Source organism: Anoplopoma fimbria, chromosome 17, assembly GCF_027596085.1.
Source record: "Anoplopoma fimbria isolate UVic2021 breed Golden Eagle Sablefish chromosome 17, Afim_UVic_2022, whole genome shotgun sequence".
Taxonomy (NCBI): Eukaryota; Metazoa; Chordata; class Actinopteri; order Perciformes; family Anoplopomatidae; genus Anoplopoma; species Anoplopoma fimbria.
Window position 1 is genome coordinate 22165266 of NC_072465.1, and position 27911 is coordinate 22193176.

At 39.0% G+C, this 27911-nt stretch overlaps 1 protein-coding gene across 1 annotated transcript; it reads right to left on the reverse strand.

The window, feature by feature from the left end:
• Positions 1 to 2916: 2916 nt before the first annotated feature.
• ppm1j (protein phosphatase, Mg2+/Mn2+ dependent, 1J) lies at positions 2917 to 20275 on the reverse strand. The gene is given in 11 exon segments (XM_054616855.1): positions 2917 to 4350; positions 4993 to 5144; positions 6605 to 6712; positions 6997 to 7019; positions 7022 to 7059; positions 7730 to 7848; positions 8311 to 8395; positions 8683 to 8795; positions 10072 to 10401; positions 11227 to 11341; positions 19810 to 20275. Coding segments are annotated over 11 exon segments (1488 nt in total). The 5' UTR covers positions 20073 to 20275; the 3' UTR covers positions 2917 to 4208.
• Between the last annotated feature and the right edge of the window lie 7636 nt (positions 20276 to 27911).

Sequence of the window (27911 nt, forward strand, 5' to 3'; positions counted from 1 at the left end):
TTTTTTTATTTCCCTTTTATTTTTTTCTTTTTTTTTTTTTTTATTTTTTTTTTTAAATTTATCTTATTTATCTATTTTATTTATCTTATGTATCTATTTATTTTATTTACATTTGTTTAATCAAAAATAAGTTCTCTATAAAATACAAACGTGTTGAAATCTTTAAAAATTTAAGACCACATAAAGTTTAGAGGTATGTTATCATTAATATGCTTGTGTTAGTTACTTGCCAAAGGGAATTTGGTGCATTATTAGCATGTCTAGATTTCAAATTTCCCCAGGCCCCAAAACACCTAAGTTCACTGATGTTTTTTTGTAATTTGATACATTAAATAAATATATAAATATATGTAAATACATGTTTACCATTAAAGTGTAATGTCAACTAAGTCCTACATTATTAGACTGCATAATCTTGTGGCCTTATATTGTGCTCTAATGGTGCATTTTTCCAAAATACAGTTGTGTTTAATCAAATCTCAGAAAACCTGGAGCAGGTTGGCAGAGAAGTACGGGACACTTGTTTGTATTCTGGTATAGTATATATTGTGTCCCAATCAAAGTGATTGGTTTAATATGTGTTGGGTGGGAGCATTATGATCCAAGGTTCTATACATCCCATCAATATAGAAAAAATAAAACACTTAAATCAAAGATGACTCACAAAACTGTCAAGCAATGTTACACTTCTGGCCACACCCCACTGATTTATGTCACAGAGAGTTTCCCATCAAAATCAGCTATAACATAGTTGATTAAATAATTTATATTAATTATTTTAGCTAACCTACACAATTGTCCCCTTGAGTGACATTAAAATTCACACTGTTATTTTGAAGGCCACTGCTTTTATTTCCGGTGTTGGTATAGTTACTTCTAACTAACTTGACGGAGCTGCTGCAGGCTCTGGAGTCACCCAGGTCCCTCCTCCCCTCCCCGGTCAAAGATGACATCATCCGTAGTACAAGTACAAGAAGACCAGTGCAACAGGAGGGATGGGTGTGGAGCTCACCAGTATGTCCCTCTGACAGCAAAAACATTTAAAAAAACAAAAAATCACTTCACATCTGACCAGACAATCAATTGCTGCAGGCAATGTGTGTCTTACCTCAAATATAAAATGAACAAAATTATGGTCTGTCATTCTTTTCTTGATATACAAAATAAAAAGCAGTGGTTGAAAGTAGCTAAATACATGTATTCATGTGTTGTAGTTAAGGACAATTTTGCAGTATGTGTACTTAAATTGAATGCCTGTACTCCACAGCCTTTCAGAGGGAATTATTGTAAAATATTAAAATAACTACATTCATTTTCATACAATTAAATGTTTTACACACAAAGGCACTGCAGTGACCAATCAACTTAACGTTGATTAAAGGCCCTGCACACCCACACAGGTGTTTTCAGTTACTGTTGATGATTAGATCTTTGCTCGGGTTGAGGTTGATTGGAGCTTTTATCTCTTTTCACACACCTGTAATCCATCAATTAGAAATGGATACATATATTTGTATGTTATCTGTTTTACCTTGAATAATAATAGAAAAATAATGTTTATATGGCTGTATATGTATATTGATCTTACATTGACTGTTTACACTGTTGCGTCAAATTAAAAAACAAAGACATTTTAGAAAGATATTAAAATTACAAATAAAGGTTTTTGATGTGTAGTAGTGCTAAGGAGTTTGTGTGTTGTCTTTGAGTGGGTCCCTGTTTTATTTGTCACTTACACACTCACACAGTCCTGAGAGGAGGCCTCATCAGGCAAAAGTGAAAACACCTGTGTGTGTGGACAATGGAGGCCTTGAATTTCTCTAACCACTTAAAATTAGCCCCACCTCGACAGCTAAAAATGCTGCTTATGTGTTAATGAAATAACAATAATCGACTAATGTAATGTAAAATAGCATAACACTGTAGACCATACCTCCCAAAAAAACTACTTTATAGATCCCAAATATCCACCAGGCAATATAAATAATCTGCAAATGTACCCACTGTGGCACCAATAAACGATAATCTTATTTTATCTCTCTTATCTTATTCTGCATAAATTTAGTTATTTTTGCACGGGGGAAACTTTATTATTCGAGTAAAGTTAAAGACTTTTATTTGTTGTGGATTATTACATGTTTCATTATGGTATTTCTGGCCATAAGTGTCAGGTTAGTTTGTGTCAAAGTGAAGTGGCCACTTACTTATCTAGTCCTTCATACTAAGAAAAAGAAACATTATTATTTATTGTTTTAAATTTGGTATGAATTGGAGTCTGGGAGACACAACAATGAGGAAGTAAAGCCAATGTCAACAAAACACAACGGTTAATCCTTAAATGATTAATATTTAGTTCAACGGTTTTGTGCTCATGTCATTAAACATGAACCTAAATCAAGAAGACAGTTAACAGTTTAATAACAGACATGTTATCACATACTGTTATATTGTTTTTAATTGTTTATCATGTTCTATCATTCATTTTCATATTTTATTTCTAATTCTGCCTTTATACTATGTATTATGTTTATTGTTATGCACCATTCACCCAGTAAAATTCCTTGTATGTGCAGACACACTTTACATTAAACCGTTTCTGATTCTGATTCTAAAGAAGATTACTTTACTTTTGTTAAAACAGTTCATGCATCATTTTGGAAACTTCAGGATGCCTCCTGGAATTTCTGCTGTTGGGAAATCATTTATAACTTTACATAACTTAATACTATTTCGTTATGATGTTAGAGCCACAAGTCAGTATAGGAAAAGGTGATTACTTAGTAACTGAATGTTCTTCTTAGTCAAACTGTTATTATCAGTGACAGGCTCTCTGAACTATGCTGACTCATTAGGTGGTCACACCAAAGGTTCATTTCCTTTTGAGTAAAGACCTGAGGAAATACACAAGTTCAAAGCAAATGGGAAAAATCAGATTTATTTCCAAGCTGGTATACATTATCCCTCTACCTCACATTCTAGGACACGTCATCTCTCTAACCACACAGTTAATGGATAGAAACATAAAAATAAAACTTCTGATACTGCTTACAACCAAAATTGTCTTCAAAAATATATGGCTAATCTAAATAACATAACAATAATGATAAAAAAAAGAGGTATACGGTACATTAAAGGGCATACAATGTTCTTCTACAAAGACCAAATTTAGTGCATCTGAGGGGGAAAAAACATCTCTTAATAAGGCATATGTGTGAAGTTTATCACATCTTACTATACCGAGACATTTACTGAGAACACAATACTTTCTCCTCTGAGAGTTAAAAAATAAAAAAACGTAATTAAATTAAACAAATTATCCTTTTTTTTCTTCATATTTTTTTTTTTTTAACTGATCACAAGTGTAACCTTTTTTTTAATGTAAAGACAAAAATAAAATAAATCATTTATGAGCACATTCAATAAGAAGATATCACAAACAAACAAGCTAACACGGAGCATGTGCAGCCGTCTTTGTTGTCGTCATTCATTTATCAATTAACACAGGAAGTACAGCAATACAGACTCAACTGATTCTGTTTGAGTCCAGTGCTAAAAAAAGGTCCATTCCACTGTTTTTACTCCCTACATGCATTTTTTTTATGTACAGACATGAATCTAATGATATTTTTGTTTATCTTTTATGTTTTTTTTGGTTTTTTACAGATTTCCATCCCTATGCCATAACGGCATCTCTTTGATTTCCTCACATTCTTTACTGCATTCCCCTAAATTGATTGTTAAACTGCGGAAGGCTGTTTTTTTCTTAGTTTTTTTTTTTACAAAAGGGAGTCACATTCAGGGTATGATATGAAAATGAACAACCCATTCAAAGGATTGAGGAGCGGTTCAGCCTTGAACAACATAAACAGGAAACAAAAATACTACAAGAGGTTGAATTCTCACTGGCGACCGTCACAAACAGCAGGTCTGGGAGGAGGAATGTGACGTCTCTTATGATGTCACTGAAAGTCTTTTTGTTACATGACTGATACCGACCAAATGATATGATCCTGGGCTGGGTTGGAGTGAAGCGACTCGGTCTGGGTGCAGTCTTGGGTGGATGAAGGTGCTGCTCAGACCCGAGTCTCCCCGATGACAAAGCTGCTTTCTTCTCCCGCCGCCGCCGCCGCCGGTCGAGGGTTTGGGGAGCTTGGAGGGACCGCGGGGAGGGACCCTAAAGGCGTCATCCCTGTTGCTACAACACCTCGTCATGTCTCCGACTCCGCCAGCGGGATGACAAACACAGTGATGTCATCGCCTGAGCCCAGTCTTTCGTTGGGCAGCCGCCAGCCGCGCTCTTTCAGCACGCCTCGTGACCTCATCAGCAGGTCCTGGGCTGCCAGAGTGTACCTGAGTAACACACGGAGGGCAGGAAAAACAGTAATTACTGTAGTGAGATGCACTGTCATTTAAGACGAGCAAAAACACGTAAACAAAATATAGATTCATATTCAGTCACTGTAGTTTATCAGACAAAATAAAGCTTGCTTTTTGCACAGTGGTCACTAAAGACAGGATTTTAGTGCCTTTCTGACTTAGTCAGTTGGGTAAAACTTATTTTCTATCTATTTAGTATTTATTACCAGTTTATGAAAATATAATACATATTTATAACATGATATAATGTAACTGTAAGCAGATATAAGGCCTTATAAAGTGTTGACTTCTCAATATAATATTACACAGTTGAAATTATATACATTATGAAATTAGAAATAATGTATATTAACAAAATCTTTAAAATGTCCTTAAATCTGAGTATATGTTTATAAATTACCCAGCTGAAGTCATAACTTTTACTATATAGCTACAACACACTTAACGCTAAAAGAACATCTTTGCAGGAGACCTGAGTATTTGTCACCACCTAGTGGACGGACTGAGAACTGCTTTACACAGGATTTCTGATAACTGCAGCTTTCCTGTGCAACATGCTCACACGGCACAAGACGGAGCATACAAAAGCCTAATGTAAAGGATTAAATGTCGTACCTCATGGGATCAGAGGGGTCGCAGCAGGACAAATAAGCTGACACAGCATCTGCCACTTCCCCGTCCGTTGTTACGTCCCACAATCCATCTGTGCCCATGACCAAGACGTCGTCTGGGCCGTGTTTGTTTTCATCCATGTTATAAACCTTCACCTGTGACAATAAGAGATTTTATTGATAAGGGTTTATTCATCATGCTTTCATGATTTATGAAACAATTTTTGCACGAATGAGAACATTTTGTTCTTGTGTGTTTAATGGTGGAAGATCAGCAGATGTATGCTGGCATGAAAGGGGCATAACCTCTGTTGTGTCAAAGCTGCTCATGTTCATTCAAACCTTTTTTCATATCACGTTGAACCACTTTTTTAGAGTGACTGACAACATGCAAGGGTTTTACATAGTTGGTTTAGATGAATGCAAGAAATAGAGGCCTGGTTATGTTCCTGTAATGCTGAGCTGAGAAGTGCTTGAAATGGAAATGAGAAATAAAGTCTATCAAAAAGGGCTGAGAGTAAAACAAACAAGAAACAAGAAACTGAAAAAAAGGATGTGTGTAACTATTCCTGAGCACTGCAGCTTGTGCACATTATACACTTCAATGAATTGAAGGAGGAATTTGATCATGAAAGCAAAGATATATTTAGATAGTTACAGGTCAGGGATAATTATGTGATGAAAATAATAAAGATATATATTTTATCCACTGAGAGCTTCACAGTGAATCATGTTCTGGTTGGTTCATATAATCAGAACAATTCAAGAACCAACCTCTTATTGAAATTATCGTCATAAGGGCTTACAAATTAATTTAGTCACAAATAAGTACGAGCCCTGTGAAGGCTGGGGAGAAAATAGTTGTTTGTACAGACTCAAGCTTCTCAGTGTGCACTAACTTATATCTGTTTTTTTATATTTTATCTTGAGTTGATAACAGAAGAAGTGGTTGTAAGAAGATCTCTAAAATTCTACTGGATGCAGGCAACAAAAAACAACAACTAATCAATGTTTTTAACAGAACCTACATAACATACAACAGACCTAAATAACGTATGAACAAATTTCTGATGAATTTCAAACAAAAAAATTGAGAAATGGATCACCTGTCTTTTCGTCCCAATATGGACGTAAAGACTGTACAATAAGAAAGTCCCCATGCTTTGCTGATTTTAGTTTTTTCATCGTACCGATCTCAAGTATCTTTAAATAAAAGGTGAAAAATGATTTCTGGAGTGAACAAATTTGAGATAAAAAATAAGATAATCCTTTATTAGTCCCACAGGGGGGAAATTTGCACGATAACAGCAGAAGACTGGATAGTGCCAAAGAATAAACGAGAGGAATAACTAGAAAATCAAGATCGAAACAAGTATAATAAAGAGCAATCCCACAGTAAAGGTATAATAAGTAAGTAAAAAAACCCCCCAAAAAAAACAATCTGTAGCCTAAAAAATGGTAACAAAAGTACACATCTTTGAGCAACAGCAGACAAAGTGAAGCCCGTGGTCCAAAATATGTGAAAAATATATCCCTAAGGCTCCAAAGTGACTAAAGCGACGATGCCTAAGGTTCAGCGCTGACAACCACTTCTGCTTCTGACTCCTCACACTCACCTCAGGGACGCATGAGAGGAAGGGCTTGATATAGATGTTGGAGTTGTACACCTTCAGGTCATGATCTCCCAGCCCACGGGTCACTCCGATTGTCGCCATGACGCGCGCCTGTGAACACCAACACATACAGTATACAGTAAGGACAAACACACACACACAGACACACACACACAATAATGTAGGTTATTGGTTCGGGATGAGATTCAGTTCTAAGAAAATCCACTTATGAGGGATTATCAAGTGAAGACCATGTTCTCTCAGACAAAAATGAAAAAGCCACATCATTTTATTAATCTGCACAGACGGACTAAAAGCTAGACCACACAATAATGTATCAGCTGCAGAGGATTTGTGTATCGAGCACAATGCATTAGGTTTTCTCTGTTTCTTACCTTTTTACCCTCTCCATATATCAGGGGAATTTCAGATCATCCTCAACAATCGTCTTATAAGCCCTGAAACAAAATAACCAACAGATCTAAGATGTGAGTTACTGAAACACTGTTTGGAAAATTATTCAGCAAGAATTTGAACAAGTAATACATTTTTTAAAGGAACAGTGTGTAGCATTTAGGGGGGTCTTTTGGCAGAAATGGAATATAATATTAATAAGTATGTTTTCTTTAATGTTTATTCACCTGAAAAAAAGAAACGTTTTGTATTCGTTACCTAGAATGAGACGTTAATATCTACATATGGAGCCAGCCATTATGTTTCTACAGTAGCCCAGAATGGACAAACCAATCACTGGCTCAAGATAGGACCAGTGTGTTTTCACATTTTCGCACTGGCCACCATAGTTAGCAATCTACATGCTAAACAGGAGAAATTTCAATTGGTTGCAATCTGCAACCTCTGTTCTAGATGCAACCAGATCCTACACACTTCAAATGTGTAACATTTTTTATTTTATTGGGATTTAAACTTGTTGAAAAAGCAATTTGAACAAGTCAACTCGAGCTGTGATGTAAAATCAGTAATTGTCAGATTAATCGATAATTAAAAATCATTATTAGTTGCATTTAATTGGAAATCCTTAACTTTAGGATGGCCAATACAGAGTGAAGTGTTCATGAAAAGTGATTAACTGTCAGATGTGTGATTAAAAAGGATCTCGGGGTTTACCAGCCAGTCATGGTGTGGTCTCTGTAGAGCATCTTTTTGCCCAGCTCGCTGTGCTGGATTCTGCGAGGGAACTCAATGTGAGTGAACTCATTACCCAGGAGCTCCGGCCTCAGGAAGCCCTGGAGTGACACACAAAATGGGGCAGGTCGTGTCAAACTACAGAATAAAACCTTTTACTTAAACGTAAATGTCTGTCACAACTCTGGAGAGAAGCTATAAGATTTCATGTGTAACAGTAGACCTGCAGTACTGTGTCCTGTTTACCGAAACGGCTCTCTGTTTTAGCAGCAAACATCCTCCACCCACTCTGTGACTCAGAACTAAAACCTATGAATGTCAGATTATTTCAGTGTGAGACAGGATTTCCTCCCTCGTCTTCAGGTTGTCTGCTTATCACGTTCAACTTTTCTGTTAGTAAAACCTCATTTGACTTTAAAGATCAACTATTAATATTTATATTCTTCCTTTTACAGCTCGCTATGTACGTACCAGATTATGAAATCCCCTTGAATAGATTCTTTACAGTTAGTTTATTTGTCGGATGTTGGTAAAATAATTGTATTTGAAACATAGATGAATACCAGATACTGTAGCCGCTGTCTCTCTGACTCCGGTGTGAATTCATTTGTCATCGGAATAACTTCTTTATTTCGGATGATTATGGCCCTGCAGGAAGAAAGAAGAAGGGTGGAACAGACGTGAGAAGGTTCACAAAGATGATACTATATTTTCCTTTTTTTTTTTCATATGAGGAGGTTGGTCAGAAAGATTGTTGGTAGGAGATAGTTAAATGATGCTGCAGTACACAAAGTGAACCCCAGGGGGCTCAAGAAGCTACTATGTCTGAGGTGATCGCCCACATTCCATACACTGTAAAGTAGAGAATGAACACAGATTCACACAGATTTGATCCTGTGGTTTGCAGTGAAGACCTTTCTTTTCAGTGCTCTTACCTGCTGTCTCCAGCATTGGCTACATAGAGTTTCCCCATTAAATTAATGGCTGCTAAGGCACAACATCCACCGGAGATGGCATATGATGTTTTTTCCTTTTCAATCAGGTCATCCTGAAATACAAAGAGAAAAACTCTCAGGTTAAAGAGCCCACTTTGCCTCTCATCTTCCTGAGTCCTTCATTATTTTCTCCATAAATAATTATATTCAAAACAAAACAGCAGTGTTGATGAATAGGAGAGAAACAAGGAGGCTTTGTGAATACATTACATAGGCGGTGGGTTATTTTCAGTATCATCTAAACCAGACAGAAGTTGCATCAGAAGAGTATCACTTTTAGTTTCATGACTGCATGAGGCTGAGCAGATTCGGTTTACTGAAACATATGTAAACCAGTCATGTTCAGGTTATGTCCAGAATGTCATTGCATCATAATTTCATCCTATTAGATATTTGTGTGAATTTGTCATGATTAGCTGAGATAACGCAAGAATGGGACGGACATGAGGTCACAGTGACCTCGACCTTTGACATCACAAATCTAATCAGTTTATCCTTGAGTCCAGGTGGAAGAAGGTTCCTGAGATAACACAATAACTGAATGGACGGACGGACAGACATTTAGATCAACAAACAACCCAAAATAACATAATGTATCCGTCCATGGCTGTTGCCAGCGTGGAGGCAAAAAAAATAATCAGTTTGAAGCCATGCTAGCAGCTCTTCGACCTTGGGTACAGCAGTGCTTTGAGTGAAACTCTAACATTAGCATACTAACATGCTCACAATGACAATGTTAACCACGTGTTTAGCATGTAAAAAGATAACCATGATCACCAACTGAGATTAGCGCGTTAGCATGCTGACAACTTCTGCTTAGCACTAAACACAAAGAACAGCTGAGGCTGATGGGAATGGCATTAGTTTTGCAAATGTTAATTAAAAAAAAAACTGGACAAAGTTAAATTTTAACCTGATGATGGTGCTAGATGAGAGTTATGGAATCACCTAAATTATTACAAATCCTTTTGAGGGCACAATTGGTACAATCTGTACCAATTTCATGGCCATCCATCCAATAGTTGAGATATCTCAGCTTGGAACAACAAACAGACCAACATTCTCCCCACTCGAGCCACATCTCTAGCATGGCAAAAAATAGCTTTTAAAGAAAGTTAGATTCACCAAAAATAGATCTTTCTCATGTCTCCCTATGGTGCAAATCATAACAGAACAGCCCACACTGTTTTCTGGGAATTTAAGTTTAAATCTCCAGTAATGTTGCTGTTTGAAAATAAGAAATGTGGACAAATACCTAACGCAGCTTGAAATATGCAAAGTGCTGTTGTCTTGTTTTCTCACAGAGCTTGTTAGCGATCATCTGCTCACCATCTGTGTGAAGGCGGTCTGTATGACTCCCATCACCAGGCTCTCCAAACTGACAACCTTCTCCATGTGAAAGCGCACCGAGGAGTCGGTGACAGCATCGGGGTCTTCCGTCTCCTGTGCGGCCCCCTTCTTCGTGTCCGCCTGGTACGTGCTGCCGTTCTTGGCGAGGCAGATGGGAGGTGCACTGTTGGGGTTCTCCAGCAGGTGACAGATTTCTCCCAAACGGTCTCTGATGAGGCGGTGGAGAAGCTTGGAGGCCATGATGGCGGCTCCAGAGCCTGCATGTCCATCAAACACGCCCCAAAAGTTGAGAGGGATTCCTGTACCATCCTGAAAAAAAAAAAGAAAAGTACAAAATGCCTATGATAACAATTTAAAAACCTCCCGGGAGATTACAACTCTGAGCAGAAGGCACAGATTTGTGAGTGTTTACAGGCTCTGGTTCTGCAGCTGAAAACATTTTAATGCTCAGCAATATGCTTCTTCCAGTGCAGGTCCCTGGAGCAAATCTAGATTATAATATTATTTGAAAGCTGGCAGGACGTCAAAATCTTGTTGCTCTACTTTTCATGACATGTGGCATAAACAACATCGAACAGCAGTGTGCAAAAACACAAGAACATGATATTAACCTAGAGTATGAATCAATTGTTCTGATACTCGTCCTGACAGGATCAACGCAAGTGACGGAGGAGAAATCGGGACATTGCATCATCGCAGGGCTTTTTGCTGATCTACGGTGATGCAATGTGCGATGGAGAGGCGTTGCCACCTTTGTGTTTGCAGACATGTTTACAGGCACAGTTGGCCCGACTGACTGACTAACTAACACACAAACAGGCACAAGGCATCTGCTCACCGCTCTGATGCTACACTCAAGTGGGGGAGGGGTGCAACAAGAGATGACGTAATTCACCTCACAGGAAACGAAGACAACGGGTGTCTGAAAACCACCATGCGTGCAATGACCCCAATTTAATATCAATCTACTGACTATATTGTGTTTGAGGCTACAAACAGGAATTGCACACACATTCAGGATTTAGAGGACACTGACGTCAGATTTGAATAATTATCACTTATTGTTTATTGGACCAGTTGGCCTTCAGCCAAACATTTGCTCTGATGTTCGGGGAGTTTGCCCCATTTGCTCACCCCGTTGTCCTCCAGCATAGACGAGTTACGATGTTTGCCACTCGGCTTCTTCACGAACAGCTTCTCACAAGAGGCCTGGTCCTCGTTCAGCATGCTCTTCCCCGCATTGATCACCCTGATGGAGAAAGAGGCGAGGGAGAAAGGTGAGCCTGGAGTCAGATGAGTTATAGTGTTTGCAAATACAACAACAGCCAAAAATATTAAGGGGGTGGAAGAGTGAGGAAAAAATGTGGAACAGGATGCGGACATGTCCCAGAGGGAACTTGCATGAGGGATTAAGTGTTTTTATTATGAGCTGCAGAGGATAATAGCTTTAGAGTAATGCACTGGCTCATACTGCAGCAGTGTTCACTGGAGGAACCGATGCAGAGCACTGGTGAAAAGAGTGGTGAAGCCGTAAGAAGTGTGTACTCAAACAATCGCATCAACTTAGTTTGACCATACAAGGGTTGTTTCATGTTCTAGCTCTACAAATAATGCACATTTGTAGAGAAGGTTCTTGGAAATTAAAGAGTTGTGTAATCCATTATGGATTAAAGGGATAGAGTATCAATTCTTGCGCCATAAACCTGCAATCATTTTCTATATTTTCTTCGCCACTTGGGGGCAGCACAGAGAGTGGTCTGTTGATGATTCTTTGTATTTGTAACTACAAGCGACCCCCTTTCACGTTTGTAGTAATTTTGCTAATTCCATTTTTCCATTCCATTTTCCGTAACCTGCTTATCCAGTTAAGGGTCGCAGGGGTGCTGGAGCCGATCCCAGCTGTCAATGGGCGAAGGCAGGGTTCGCCAGTCTGTCGCAGGGCTGACATATAGAGACAGACAACCATTCACACTCACATCCACACCTACGGGCAATTTAGAGTCTTCAATGCACCTAAGCTGCATGTCTTTGGACTGTGGGAGGAAGCCGGAGAACCCGGAGAGAACCCACGCTGACACAGGGAGAACATGCAAACTCCACACAGAAGGTTGTCCAGCCCAGGAATTGAACCCAGGCCCCTCTTGCTGTGAGGTGACAGTGCTAACCACTACACCACCGTGCAGCAATTCTGCTAATTGTTAATGTAAAATTATTGATAAGAGCAGCTTTAACTGCATTACCACACAATGATACGCTCTCAGCAATTCTAGAGATAGCACATTCAAGAATCTGCTGACTGATTTTCATTCTTTATTGAAGTCAATGGAAACTAATGCTTTCCGGGAACAGTGGGAAAAATACAAAATCTAAAACTGTGTATAGTATTTGCAATATGTAGTAAATGTACTAAAACATTCCTTGGCATAGTCTTTTAAGCTGCGACATTAGGCAGACTTGGAAAGGCTGCAGTTTGGACACATGCTGTCATATTATGTAACATTTTCAGTTTCAATTATAGATAAATGCCACATTAGCTGGATAATGCGGTGTAATGCCTGTTTCGCAATTCCAGTAATTCAAGTATTGTCATTAAGATTCCCTCGGAAACTTCTGCAGAAGTCGGATTAGTAATTTATAACTGGCTGCTGGGATCATCAAGCGAAAAAGACCAAAAATAAAAAGGGAGACGAGTAGTGACAGAGAAAGAGAACAAAACTGGACAGTCAAACAAAGGTCAGAAGAGAAATCCAGGGTAAAAAATCACAACAAAATAAAACGTTTGACCTCTGACTTTCCAAATAGTTCAGCTGATAGCAATCTCTGCAGAAAATGTCTGGCCAGAAGCTCTGATATCTGAGAGCAGCAGAAACGAGGCAAAAAAAAAAAAGGCAACTGCTGCCCAAATCTGGATTATAAAAAGCTCTTTCACTGTCTAATCAGTTGAAAGCAGGAGACAGGCACCCCAGTGTCCTGAACTGAGCTCCCTGCATGAGGACCAATGACAGGGAAGAATTTAAAGTCACCTGATCGTCATCTTAACTTTCCCCCTGAGGCCGAAAGTTGTCATGAATAACGTAGAAAATGATTTTTATTTGCTGTTAGTGAATGCTTCAGCCATTGGAGGCCGACATAATGTTCAAAATGCCCACTATAGTACATTTAAACACTGTTTTGTCTTATAATGTTACTCCTCTTTAAGATTAATTCACATTGTGTCATTTTAAATAAACACATTTTACATTAATAAAATGAATAATGTTGAATAAAATGTCCTACTAGTGAAACAATAAGCTTGGTTTTCCTTATTACAACACATTAAAAATGAGAAAATCTTGATTCAACCATAAATATCTTCACTTGTTTTGGGAAGTACCTAAGTTGTTTATGAAAGTAAATGTCTTCTTTCTACATTCCTGCTGTGTAATGAAGTTTCACCTCTCCCATAGTAAATAATCAGCAAAATATTCTCCGTCAAAGCAGTCACATGCGCTCAATGATCTATAATTGAACGTAATGTCTGCGGCGTGGGAGGATGTGACTCTAAACCAGGAGCTCAAGCCTTCCTATAATGAGACTTAACGCTTTCGCATATCTGTGTTTCGGTCAGATGTTTCCCCAACTTGTGACCGAAAACCATTTCGGTCATGTTCGCTAAAACTATGTTTAAACCCTCCCACTGAACAGTATATCATGTCAAGAAAGTTCAAAAGAGGAAGTTGAGAGTTCCAGTGAATTCTATAATTGCCACTGTCGGGCCTTTTAATGGCATAAATGTGATGAAAATGTCTCTAACTAAAAAAAAAAGAATACTTCTGTTGTAACATGTAAAGCTGTGGTTAAGAAATGTTGAAATTATCACCACATGTCACATGAACCGCTGCAACTCAGGAAAGGCCTACGGGAAGTTTTGTGGTTCGATCAGAGGCAGAACAGTTGGGCATGTAACACCTCTGAAGTGATCCTTCTATTCGACTTTGAGCTGCTGATTATATCCCGATTTACATATTTGAACTTTCCGAAACATGGAACTGTTGTACCTTTGAAGTGTGTTTGTATTTGTCGTCTTTTTTTCCCATGATGCTTTCTGCACAGCCAGTGGTTAATCAGGAGTTTCAAAGTACCTGTTTGAGCAGTCTGACTTGTGGGTGTGTATCTAATCCGTATGCTCAAAACAAAAACACATCTGAATGTAAAAGAGTGGATTGTTTTTAACAAAGTGAATGTGAAAAAGAGTCATCCCTGGGTGCTGCTAAACTATGTTACATCAGGTGGAGGCGAGCAGCTAAACAAACACTGCATGTCTGTACAAAGTCTTCATGAAAGAATAAGTCTAGTCATATTCTGAATTCCTTTTCGGGGAGAGGAAGTAGCTCGTAATTGCCTGCAACACACGGTGCACTGCTGAAATGACACCTGAAAGGCGAGACCTGACAGAAACAAAGATCCAGTATATACAGTACTAACAGGTACTGCATGACTTGAATATTGCTTAGAACATTATGCAGGTTCTGTAATTAAAAACACGCTGCACCACATTAACTGTCTCGCCATAACTTTAGGATCTGGACACAGAATAGTTTCAGTTTAAGAATATGAGATGTGAAAGTTTGAACAAGAACTGGTTGTTCATTGCTTTGAAATGCATGGTGACACAGTATGTATGTGAGACATTTTTAAGACATTACTTTGCAGCTTTCTACACCTCGACTCACTCAAAGTTTTAAAATGATTTATTTCTCTACTTTCCTTTACTTATCACTTCTATTGTGCTCAATTAAAAAAATAAAGCAATCAGTCATGTTTTTAAAACCTACAATAAGATATTTTTGACTACTTGCAGGCAGCAGAAAGAAGTTGTGAACACAATTTTGGCAAAATTGTACTCAAACAGTTGCTTATTTTCACATAAAAGAGTTATGGAACAACATTATCATCATTTTCATTCGTGTTTCGGGCCACCTGATGAATTAATGTCCAACATTCACTCTGTTTTAGCTCTGTTTTGGGTCTCTACCAACTCCTGAGGGAAACATTTTGCACTTCAGCTGCTAAATGTTACACTTTGTTCACCAGCTACTTGCTAAATTTCTCTGCTGAAAACAGCTGCCTTCTGTGGCTGGAAGGGACACTATGAGAGCAGTGAGAGTGAAGCAAAACAGTGAAGTTGCGGTTTAGTGAAGACAACTAAATAATGAGGTGAAAGTGTTTGCGAACTCTGTAAAGCCGAGGGAAGCTGCAGAATGTTCTGTTCACCACGCCTCTCACATTACACATTGTCATTGTAAAAAATACAGGAACTGTTCTTTAATCTTGTGAGAGAATCATGTTTCCATATGTTTCAACATGAAATGATTCTGTTAAAAAGTCTGCCGCTCTCTTAAAGTGGGTACGGAAAGTATTCAGACCACTTTAAATTTTTCACCCTTTGTTTCATTGCAGCCATTTGCTAAAATAAAAAAAGTTCATTTTTTTTCTCATTAATGTACACTCAGCAACCCATCTTGACAGAAAAAAACAGAAATGTAGAAATTTTTGCAAATTTATTAAAAAAGAAAAACTGAAATATCACATGGTCATAAGTATTCAGACCCTTTGCTCAGTATTGAGTAGAAGCACCCTTTTGAGCTAGTACAGCCATGAGTCTTCTTGGGAATGATGCAACAAGTTTCTCACACCTGGATTTGGGGATCCTCTGCCATTCTTCCTTGCAGATCCTCTCCAGTTCTGTCAGGTTGGATGGTGAACGTTGGTGGACAGCCATTTTCAGGTCTCTCCAGAGATGCTCAATTGGGTTTAGGTCAGGGCTCTGGCTGGGCCAGTCAAGAATGGTCACAGACTTGTTCCGAAGCCACTCCTTTGTTATTTTAGCTGTGTGCTTCGGGTCATTGTCTTGTTGGAAGGTGAACCTTCGGCCCAGTCTGAGGTCCTGAGCACTCTGGAGGAGGTTTTCTTCCAGGATATCTCTGTACTTGGCCGCATTCATCTTTCCTTCAATTGCAACCAGTCGTCCTGTCCCTGCAGCTGAAAAACACCCCCATAGCATGATGCTGCCACCACCATGTTTCACTGTTGGGATTGTATTGGGCAGGTGATGAGCAGTGCCTGGTTTTCTCCACACATACCGCTTAGAATTAACGCCAAAAGGTTCAATCTTGGTCTCATCAGACCAGAGAATCTTATTTCTCATAGTTTGGGAGTCCTCCATGTGTTTTTTGGCAAACTCTATGCGGGCTTTCATATGTCTTGCACTGAGGAGAGGCTTCCGTCGGGCCACTCTGCCATAAAGCCCCGACTGGTGGAGGGCTGCAGTGATAGTTGACTTTGTGGAACTTTCTCCCATCTCCCTACTGCATCTCTGGAGCTCAGCCACAGTGATCTTTGGGTTCTTCTTTACCTCTCTCACCAAGGCTCTTCTCCCACGATTGCTCAGTTTGGCTGGACGGCCAGGTCTAGGAAGAGTTCTGGTCATCCCATACTTCTTCCATTTAAGGATTATGGAGGCCACTGTGCTCTTAGGAACCTTGAGTGCTGCAGAAATTCTTTTGTAACCTTGGCCAGATCTGTGCCTTGCCACAATTCTGTCTCTGAGCTCCTTGGGCAGTTCCTTCGACCTCATGATTCTCATTTGTTCTGACATGCACTGTGAGCTGTAAGGTCTTATATAGACAGGTGTGTGCCTTTCCTAATCAAGTCCAATCAGTTTAATTAAACACAGCTGGACTCCAATGAAGGAGTAGAACCATCTCAAGGAGGATCAGAAGAAATGGACAGCATGTGAGTTAAATATGAGTGTCACAGCAAAGGGTCTGAATACTTATGACCATGTGATATTTCAGTTTTTCTTTTTTAATAAATTTGCAAAAAGTTCTACATTTCTGTTTTTTTCTGTCAAGATGGGTTGCTGAGTGTACATTAATGCGAAAAAAAATTGAACTTTTTCGATTTTAGCAAATGGCTGCAATGAAACAAAGAGTGAAAAATTTAAAGGGCTCTGAATACTTTCCGTACCCACTGTATATCATTTCAGTATCACGGAGAGCTTTGACCGATTTTTCTCGTGTACTGTTGTGCTCGACTCACATCTGTTTATTCGTGCATTATTAATAATATCACATAGAGTTATTATCTTGTAAATAGATTGTCATCTAAACTTTCTGCCAAGCCAAAATTTTGCACAATTTTCTTATTTGCTGTTATCGGATCAACCATTTGAGGCTGACAGTATGTGAAACAATGGCCACCGTAATACCTCTTATAATGTTTTGTCTTCTAACGTTAATCTTCTCAAAGAGGATTTCACATCACGGCCTTTTGAATAAATATATTCTGAGTCAATAATGTTGAATAAAACGTCATACAAGTGGAAGGACCAGCTTGCTCTGCCTTGTTAAAGTACTATTATTTATATATCAATGAGATATCCATGAGTCATTTCAGCATGAAATGATTCTGTTAAGAAGTCATCCAAACTCTTAGATCTGCTCATTCACTTCAGGATCACAGAGAGCTTTGAATGATTTTTCTCCTGGACTTTTGTGCTTGCTTCATCTGTTTATTCGTGCATTATTAATATCATGGAGGATAATCAAATATATATTGAGCCATACAGCAGATGATGTACACAGTACGAGTTATATAAATCTGTTCCCATTTGTATCTTAGTTTGAAGAAAGAGAAAATATCCATGAAAACATTTCCACAATGAGTCTTTGCCTCCTCACACCCTCTTCCATGATCTCATTGCCAGGACCTGGAAGCTTGCCTCAATATCAAATTGTATTAAATAGCCATTTCACAAAAGCACTTTGAGCGCCTCAACGTTAAGTGCACTCATGTGTTGATGCTGATACAGTGATTTACAGCAGCATTATAGCAGCAATTAGACTCATTATATCGAGCATACTAAACCTGCGTGATGCTTAAACTGCAGATTTTAGGCTGACGTCTGACAAAACAACGAAGTTTTCACTGCCATAGTCTTGTGCAACACTCGGTTCATCAGGACCAATGAAAACATACCAAAAACAAGGACCATGAATCCTCATTACCAATAATGACACTAACTAATTGGTATCAAAGTGGAAAAGTTGCAGAGAGTCTGAATGAGAGCCAGCAGGGCGGCATCCAACTGGACAGCGTCCACCTCAACGCTTCGGCCTCCATTGTTCTTCAAGGCGGAGTAAACACCACCAGGCAGAAGGTTTGACGCTGATAGATGCTCCAATAGATAAATGTAGCTCTGCAAATGTTTTAATTCCAGCCAGATTGATCTACAGTGATGGAGTATTTCAAACAGTCCACCCACATCACAGTTCATTTAACACCTTTTGATGTCTCTGAGCATTCTCATCTGAACCATATCAGCTGTGAGAGTAAATAAATAACTTCTTCAATCAATCCAAAATAAACACACAGCCAAATATGCATCTAAGTGTACAACCCTCACAACCCGATTACAGCAGTAATTTGGCATTAAAGCAGCACTTTAGAGACTGGACAGAGTGTTAATTCCTGACACTTCTAATCATTTGGGTTAGCTTTGTCTGCTCACATTTTTTCCGGCACTGACAGCTGATGCGTGAACAGATCAGCCGATTACACTGTGTTGCAAACAGCACCGCTAATGCCGCTGATTACAGTTCCAGTGACTTACATCAAAGTCATTTGCAGCAGAATGCAGATAACAGCGCGGATGAATGGTGCACACTCCCCCCCCCCCCTCAATGTAACCTCCCTTTATGCATTAACAGCACCCTCATTTGACCTCCCTCGCTCATTCTTCTGAAACTCTTGTCGTCACGAATCTCGTCCCCATCCCCTCGAGACTCTCTGCATGAGTCAGCCTATTTTTTTTGGTCTGTTTCCACAATGGGTGCAGCAGGACAGGCAGGGGGTGGTGTAGCCCACATACTGTACTATAGGACTGGAGATACTCAGTCCTTCAAATCACCCCCTCCTCCTGCTCCTCTAGGAGAGTGGAATGTCTGGAGGTGTTTTTTTTTTCCTCAGCGGGAATCGCCCGAACAGCAAATCTCGGCCAATAGTGTGAATGAAATAGTGTTTTTTTTTTTTTACCTGTGTGAGCATTGCAGGTGTACTATAGTATAAAAGCACCTGCAGTAAAGCCAAGGACATGAGAAGTTCTGCATCCACACACACCACAAAAATATGAATGGTCATTGGTCACTTTTTTCTTTTAAAGTAGACAAAAACAGACTCACAAACATAAATAACCTCTAAGAAATGAATCTCTCAAAGATGTTTTATATATATTAGATTTTTTTTTTTAAGGCATCTAAATAGTCATGCATGCAGGGCAACATACAGAAAGGCCGTTTGGAAACATGAGTAGGTAGACATTTCCTGCTTTAACTTTTGTATCAATTCTAACATAACTCTCTATATTGACTTGAGGAGGAGCCAGGGGTCAAATGTTTGAACACAGATGTCACTTGTGTTGTGATGTGGAGCGTTTTGACTAATGACACTCTCCTCAAAATATCATTTACAGCAGCAGCAGAACTGTACAACAGCAAAAGGCCATATTGGCCATCATTTGGCTGCTGCAGTGCTGAGGCTGCAGCAAAACAGGCCTGGCACTCATAGGGAGAATAATACAATCTGAATATTTGGGGATGGGGATGATAATGATGGGTTGTTATTATTATTATTATTATTATTTTATTTTTTTTTTCTCCGTCCATGACCGACACTCACTCTGCGTATCCCGTCCGCCAGTGCAGCCTGCTGTCTCTCTTCAGGGTGAGCACCGGCCGTGACGCGTGCTCGGTGGAGTACTGCAGGAGCTCCGGGGTGAGGTCCAAGAAATCCGGCCGGCCGTAAGGGAAGCGCGGCGGCAGGCTGTCCGGTCCGCCGGGCTGGCCGCCACCTGAGTGATGGTTGTGGTGGTGGTGGTGTCCGTGCGGCATCATCCCTCCCACCAGAGTGGACATGGCGTTTTTCACTTTGCTGATCATCATCGGCACCGACTGCGTAAAAGAACCGGACGGGAAACCAAACGCGATGATATGTCAGAGAGGAATAAACCCAAAACCCAAAACACAACTGAGCCAGTGACGAGGATCATTTCAGGAAGCGTTTTTTTTTTTCCTCTCCTCGGCCCCATGTGACAGCTTTCAGGGCAGGCAGACTCGATGTTTTCCTCATTCAAACAGAATAAAGCTCTCACTGTAATCCGCCTGATAACTCATCTCAGAAGGCAGGGCTTCAAAAGAGACCGTGAACACATCATACGCATCCAACAAATATTCATAGGCTGCTTTATTCACCAGGATGAACATATCCTTAAAGTGAAAGTCAGCACATTTAGTTAAACTACCATGATACATGTAACCTTATTATCACCATCCATTTGGACAGATGTTAAAGGGCACTCAACATGTTATATTTACACACTTTAACACAGAAACTCATGTTGTGAACATCCAAAAGGAATTTGTAAAGTGTTTTTACTTATCGTAGCTAATCACTTTATGAAAGCTAAGTCCCTATTTAAATAATGCTTGACTGATCAGTCAATAACAACCAGGTCCACTTGAGTGTTAAGTAATTGATTGTCAAGTGATTGATAAAGGTTCATGAGTGTCACTTTCTAATCATAAACTATCAACTCTTAAATACAATAATAATAAGTTATGAGGGTCACAGTTCATTTACATTTACTCAAGTACTTTACAAGTACAATTTTGAGGTATTTTTTATTTCCTTGTACATTTCACTTCACTATATTTAACATATTCTGCCATAATATTCCTCTTATAGGGATATTATTCAGTATTTGTTTTTTTTTATTACAAATGTTTACACTGCACTGTTTGCACACATTTTACATTTTAAATACTCACCTGCTGTACATAGTAAAGTTTTCATTCTTTTTGTGTATTTTTTATCTTGTATATTGTTGTTATTGTGTTTGTTGTTCGCTGCTGCTGGCTGGCTGAGGGCTACCAAACGGAATTTCGTTGTATCACTACAATGACAACAAAAACCTCTTTATCTTTATTTTTTATCTTATCTTTATTTATGTCTTTAAAGGGTGCCTTCATAAAGAAGTACTGAATATGCTCCTGGAAACAAACAAACTGATAACATGAAGGCAGATCTTTCAAACATGGTTTCAGTTTTAGGGAGGATTCTCAGAAACAGGTTGTTATGAACTGACACATTTGTAGATAACATTTTTATCTACAAATTCACTAGATGCAGCTGTAGCAGAGCTTGAGTGCTGACTAATCACTTGTTGTACTGCAGTTAGTTAGTTGGTAGAGAAGGCCCAGTAGCCATATTTCATCATATTTCCATCACTACAGCACAGTACAGTTAATCAGAGCATGAAGGAGCTGGAGTTTGGCATCAGATAGAGTCCTTGTTTTGAAAGAGAAGCAGCACTTATGGTACGTTAAGAGCTCCTTGTGTTACATAATCACTTTTACCTAAAGGTCACAGTCCATCTTTCAGCTGACAGCTCAAGGGCCGGAGCTGATATGTGGTTTTAATGCACAACTATTGATTGTATTTTATAGAAAGCACTGTCAACAGGTAAACAAAACACCCATCGCCCATTCCTACTTATTCCCACTGTCAACACTGCTCTTTCATTTGTAATATTCTTGTCTTTGTTACTGTTTGACAAACAGAATAAGAATTGGTTCACTAAGTATAAATCACTGAAGTTTATTATGAAATACACAAAACGTATTTTCTCATCATGTTCTATGGGCTACATGTAAGCTACATTGGTACTCAATTCTAATTCATTCATTGGTTCATTTATTGTAATTGTATTTTTGGAATTAGTAAAAGTAGATCCATATCACATTACAGGACCAGAGCAGTTGTGTCTTTGATTGCTGTGTGTTTGTGTTCTTATGTATACTGTTATAATGATGGAACATAATTGAGAGTGTTTACTCAAGTAGACCTACTTTTGATGTATTTGCACTTGTTCTACTATACACTTTTACTCAAATACATTTACTCAAGAACTTAGATACAAAGCTTAGCTACTTGTTCTTTACTTGAGTATTTCCATTTCATTGTACTTTCTACTTCTACTCCGTTACATTGCTTGACAGCTGTAGTTACTTGTTACATTGCAGATTAATATTTACATACAACATTAAGGATGAATTAATGAAATATAATGTTCTTGGACAGATTAAACCAAAACCAAAAAGTATTAAAAAAAAACACTTAACCACTTAGCTAGAACAGTAAAGTGCTGCTCATCAGTAAAATATAATAGCTTTAACACTTAGCTAGAACAGTAAAGTGCTGCTCATCAGTAAAATATAATAGTATAAGTCTCAAAGACCAGTTTTATGCATTAAGTACTTTTATATTGGTGCTTTAAGTATTTGCTATTAGTATTTTATAGTACTTTTACTTTCTTGGAGTTATGGAGAGTTTTCAGTGTGCTACTTTTATGATTTTACATATAAAACCATATTCTGAGTTTATAAAACATGATGCAGTGTTATTGATTAAATCATCCAACAGTCATGAACTTAATTAAGCAGTTATTTAAAAGTAGTATTAGTACTTTAACTTAGTCAATAGCTCTCTATACAGAGTTAGAATTTTCCCTGCTTTATCGCCATGAAGTAAAGAGACCACAAAGTGTGTTAATGCAGTGATGTGGTTCTGTGCATTATGTTCAGGACAGTTAGATGTTTGCACCTGTGTGTATTCTCCAGAAGATGGAGCTAAAGTATTACAGGATGAGAAGCAAAACAATTGGTGTTACAACGCTGTAGAAGAGGCTCATATGAACCAATGATCGTGTCCTTTGACCTTTTAAACAGATGGAACTTTTGTCTAACTTGCTTGTTACACCAGGTAAAATGTTATTCTACGGCTCAGCAGGAACTTTAACACATTTCTGTTCATTACAACTTTTTTTTTTAAAGAATAACAGCTGTTTTATTGCTAGGACCTCTACATGCTGGCAAGTGATGAAAGGAGATTGAATAATTGCATTCGGATTAAATAATGAATGAAAAAAAATTACTTTTATTTCCCCTCTCAAAGATGAAGAACTCTCAACATGCAGAAGCAGTGGATAGAGATTTAATCTCCCTCATGATGAATGACTGTCTGCTTCTCTGTCGGAGGCTGCTGAGGCCGAATCCAAGGGAAACAGAGAAATGAAGGGATAATTTGTTTTCTACGATACGATGACCGGATTTCTGGTAGGAGGTCAGGAAGTCATGCGATCAGTAGAGAAAAACAAGACAAAAGAAAAAGAACTCCTATGGAGTTCATATTTCATTTTGTGGTACTGCGGTCGGATATACACTGTAAAAGTATTCATTTTAACAAGGTTTTCATCTTTATCTTATATTTAGTTTTGAATGTGTTGCTGGCTCACAGGCACTGTAGTCATCAACTAAACAAACAATGTAATATTTTAATGTTAAATTCTAAGAATATGTGAAATCAATTTTGAAGGAGGAATATCTAACAAATGTGGCCCCTAACTATTGTCTATGTAAAGATGTAATGTCTATCTGAGCAGAGAATGAAGTCGCTGTGTGTGTTGTACTCAGAGGTCGTGTTCTTGCATGTGAACAACCAGCTAGCTCACGGCGGTTCCCCTCAGGTAAACAATATCAGCTCTATCAGCACTTTTGTCCTAGTTTGCACTGTTAGCGTTGTTAGCATCATTAGCTGTAAGCTGCCCAGCTCGCCGTCAACATGTTGAGAGCCAATGAGAGGCAATCGAAATGCTTCCAATCTCAGGTATTGCACCTTTAAAGAAAACAAGAGGTTCATTTTAAAATCAGTGTTGTAAAGTAAATAAAAAAGTATATTCTATCAAGTGCTGTACTTTGGTAAAAGTTGAGGCACTTTTACATTTATTTGACAAGTTATATTTACTACGTTTAAGATCAAAATTTTGCAAAAAACTGTCTGGTTGGGGATCCTGAAGGCCACAGCATGGTTCATGAGAACTGCTTGTCAGATGGTCAAAAAGCTTCAGAAACCTCCTCCTCCCAAACCTCTCTAATGTCAGGAAAGGAGGAGCTGTAACTTTCCAAAACTCACAATCTGACGTTCACTCCACACCATGTCTGGCTGTGCGCAGGTGAGAAAGTAAATAGTTGAACTTCTCTCTCATGCTTTCCTTTTTCAGTCTTTAGCCATCTATTTCTGTCCCTTTTCCTGTGTACAAGTCAGTGCAACTCTGAATCATAGGTGGACTCAGGCTGTATGGGGTGCAGGGCCGCAAAACCGTAACAGGGGCTGCATATGGTGAAGCACCAGCACACAGTTTTCTAGCATGTATCATTTTCTCCACCGTAGAGGACATCGAGGGCAACTGACCTCTAGGTTGGGAACCACTGGACTTAACTACCTAAATTAAAATATAGTAGTTCCTCAACAGGCTTCAACAGTAAAATGCTACTTATGCATTGAGTATTATATCAGTATTTCATCTAATAATGCCATTAGTGATAGTCAAACACTCACAGGAGCCATTTTTCTGCAGAACGAGAGACTTTTACTTTTGATACTTAACAATAAGAACGTTTTGCTGATAGTACATTACATTACATTACATTACAGTCATTTAGCAGACGCTTTTATCCAAAGCGACTTACAGGAAGTGTATTCAACATAGGTATTCAAGAGAACTACTAGTCACCAGAGGTCATAAGTGCATCTCCTTTCTTAAACAAGCATCTAGTAGTACTATGGTACCTTTACTTAGTAAGTAGGATCTTCAATGTAGGACTCATACTTGTAATGGACTCTTGGTATTGCACTGGTACTGTTACTTAAAGGATAGGAATGGTCATCCATCACTGTTGAAAATAAACAGGTTTGCAACAGAGTTGTGAGTGTGTGGCTTTATCCTCCTTTCTTTGAATTACTTACAGTTTGACACAATCTTTTTTCACATGTATTGAGTATTATCTTATACAGTAGGAGGCGATATTCAGAAAACCAAAAGTAAAATTCTCTCATCTTGATAGCAGATTCATTCACTTGTGTTAAACTTGAATGTACGACCTGTAAGATAATATACGTTCTATATGGTAATTTTTTTTGCAGTGTAACGTTGGCTGTTGTGATTGTGCTCTATTTCTGTTTATTAAAGCTGTCTGCACTCTCACTGTTCAGACTAAATTGGGTTCATACATTCTGACTTTGTGAGGGCATTATTTCTCTCTCTGTGTCTACAGCTCCCCACTGGTATCTGAGCAACTTGGTGAAGTTGGAAACTCCATTATGGGCAGGCCCCTGATGAAAACCCATTAATGGCCCTGCAATCGGGATTGAGGTCGGGGAAAAGACCTGGCGGTGCAACAGCACACAAAGCCATAAAGCCTGATGTAGCTGCCTCTGATCGAGCATCTGCAGCTGAGGAAGAATAACTGTCCCGGTGTCTGCCGACCTGTTGAATTAAAGGAGGCATTAACTGCTGCTTCCTCTGCATTATTGATGGCCGGCTCCATTCCTCAGGCCATTATGCCTCCTATTTCTCCTCTTGCAATTTTCTGGTAGACGTCCCACTGTCTTCAAACACACTTCCACGAGTGGAGGCAAGTGCGGGTTCATGCAGAGGGCTCGCACTGCTCCCTGCAGGGCGCTGTTATTTTAAGCCGAAACCCCACCACAATCAATGTGTGTGTTGTTCCCTGTGTGTGTGAAGTGAAAGTAATCCCAGGATGACAAGCATGGGATGATGAGTGTTACGCAAGGTGCCACCTACAGTAACAAGAGCAGGGCCTGCTGCTGGGCATTCGCAAAATTGGTTGCCCTACGCAGCCAACCTGAAGAAAACACAAGGGAAATTGAATTAGCGGATATATGCAGAGTACATGTTTGTATGTTTTTAAGATTCTCAAACTTCACGAATAGACTGGGCATTAGGAAAGATGGTTTGAAAACAAATAGAACAAATCTTATAATAAATGCATAACTGAAACAATTGTGTATGCTTCCTATTCAAACCTAATACGATTAGCAAAACATTATGTTATACACTAACATTCAAACAGGAAATGAAAAGACGATTAAGTGCTAAAACCTAACTTAAGAATTGAAATCCCTTGATCTGAATAAAACGTAATCCAGAAGAGATCAATAACAAAGTGCAAACGAACCTATAAAGAAAATGTGTTATTAAAAGACTACATTTCTTTTGTCTTCTATACTACTGCTTTAAAACAAAAAGAGAGACCTAAACAAGATCTGCATATGCATCCAGCCACAACTATGTACACACAAGACGTAAGTGTGAGATGCCCGATCACATGACGCCTCAAACTCAGCAGAAGTGTGTTCCTCATTCTCCACCGTGGCGTGACCTCAAAGAGACAAAACTTTTATTTTTTTATTAGATTCTGAAGCCAAGCCCTCCCTTACCGGCATTACCTCATGACTCACCTCAGCTGCCACGCACATTTGTTGTCGAGCTCTCTCACAGAAGCTAATACTGCCGGCTTTATCTGCTCTCACACAGCTTGAGACACCTTTACCTCACTGCTGACCTCATCCTGTCATATGATTTAATGAGCAGAGCTGTGTCACAAACCACAGTGTCAGGGGTTTGACAGGATAGGTCTATACAATGCACTAAAGATTAATGAGGTCACCTCCTCTCTCAGTGTGTGGGAGTGTGTGTGTGTGTGTGTGTGGGAGTGTGTGGAGGAGAGGGAGGAAGAAAGACACTAGATGACTTTGGGAATCAATTTCTAAATGACGTAAATAGAATCAAAATAATAGCTTTTCTATTCAGAGGCAGTTATAAAGTGTCTCAGGTAGACATATCTGCTTTGAATGTTATAGCTCAGGCTGTTCAATCATAATAGCCTGACATTTTTTCATATTCAGTCCCCGGGGATTTGTGTATTCTGCCCTTTGATTCTGCTCACATGGGTGTGTGTGTGTGTGTGTGTGTGTGTGTGTGTGTGTGTGTGTGTGTGTGTGTGTGTGTGTGTGTGTGTGTGATTGCAGAGTTGTCTATGAGATAGGTGGCTTTGGTTTCATGAGGATAACACTTCTCTGGGGGGTGTCCGAAATCAATCAAATCCAAAACCCAAATGCTTGCCTCGCATCTCCACGGGCTATCTCAAAGGTTGGTATTGATTATTCCACCCATTCCTCTCTCTCTCGGACGGCCAGACGAAAGAGACTGCTCGAGAAATGGAGAGATGATAATGCAGTTACTGTGTGTGTGTGTGTGTGTGTGTGTGGGGGGGGACTGTATACAGCAGCAGTAATGTTTGAGGAGAGCGGAAGTTGAATGTCAGAGACAAACATGATGTGTTATGATAACCGTGGTGAGCAGTCAGGAGCCTAATGCATGTCAGCAAACGCACATTCTTCAGAGTAATGGACTGTACACAAATTATTAGAGGAGGATGGGTGGTCAATAAAGGGTGAGGTTACTGTCATTTTTCATTTCGGCTGATGGGAGGGTACTCTAACTATTTTAGGGGAGATGGTCTAACCCTATAACCTGGTTTTTTCCCCCACAACATATTTCTATCTTATTGTGAGAGCTAATACAAAGAAACAATATACAATAATTACACCAAAAAGTATTATTTTTGTATGCACCATCGAGGTATGTGGAATGATGTGAAAGTATTGCTGTAAACAACCCCTTCAGCACAGAGCTGCCACTTCTTTGCAGTTCACTCATTTTGCGGCTGTATTAGGCACTTATTTAGCAGTTCTTTATGAAAGAAGAACTGGCTTTATTTTTTATCATATATTATTTTGATTTATAGTGAATCCAAAGAAAATATTTAAATATATATATGAATAATTGTGGGGAGGTGCTT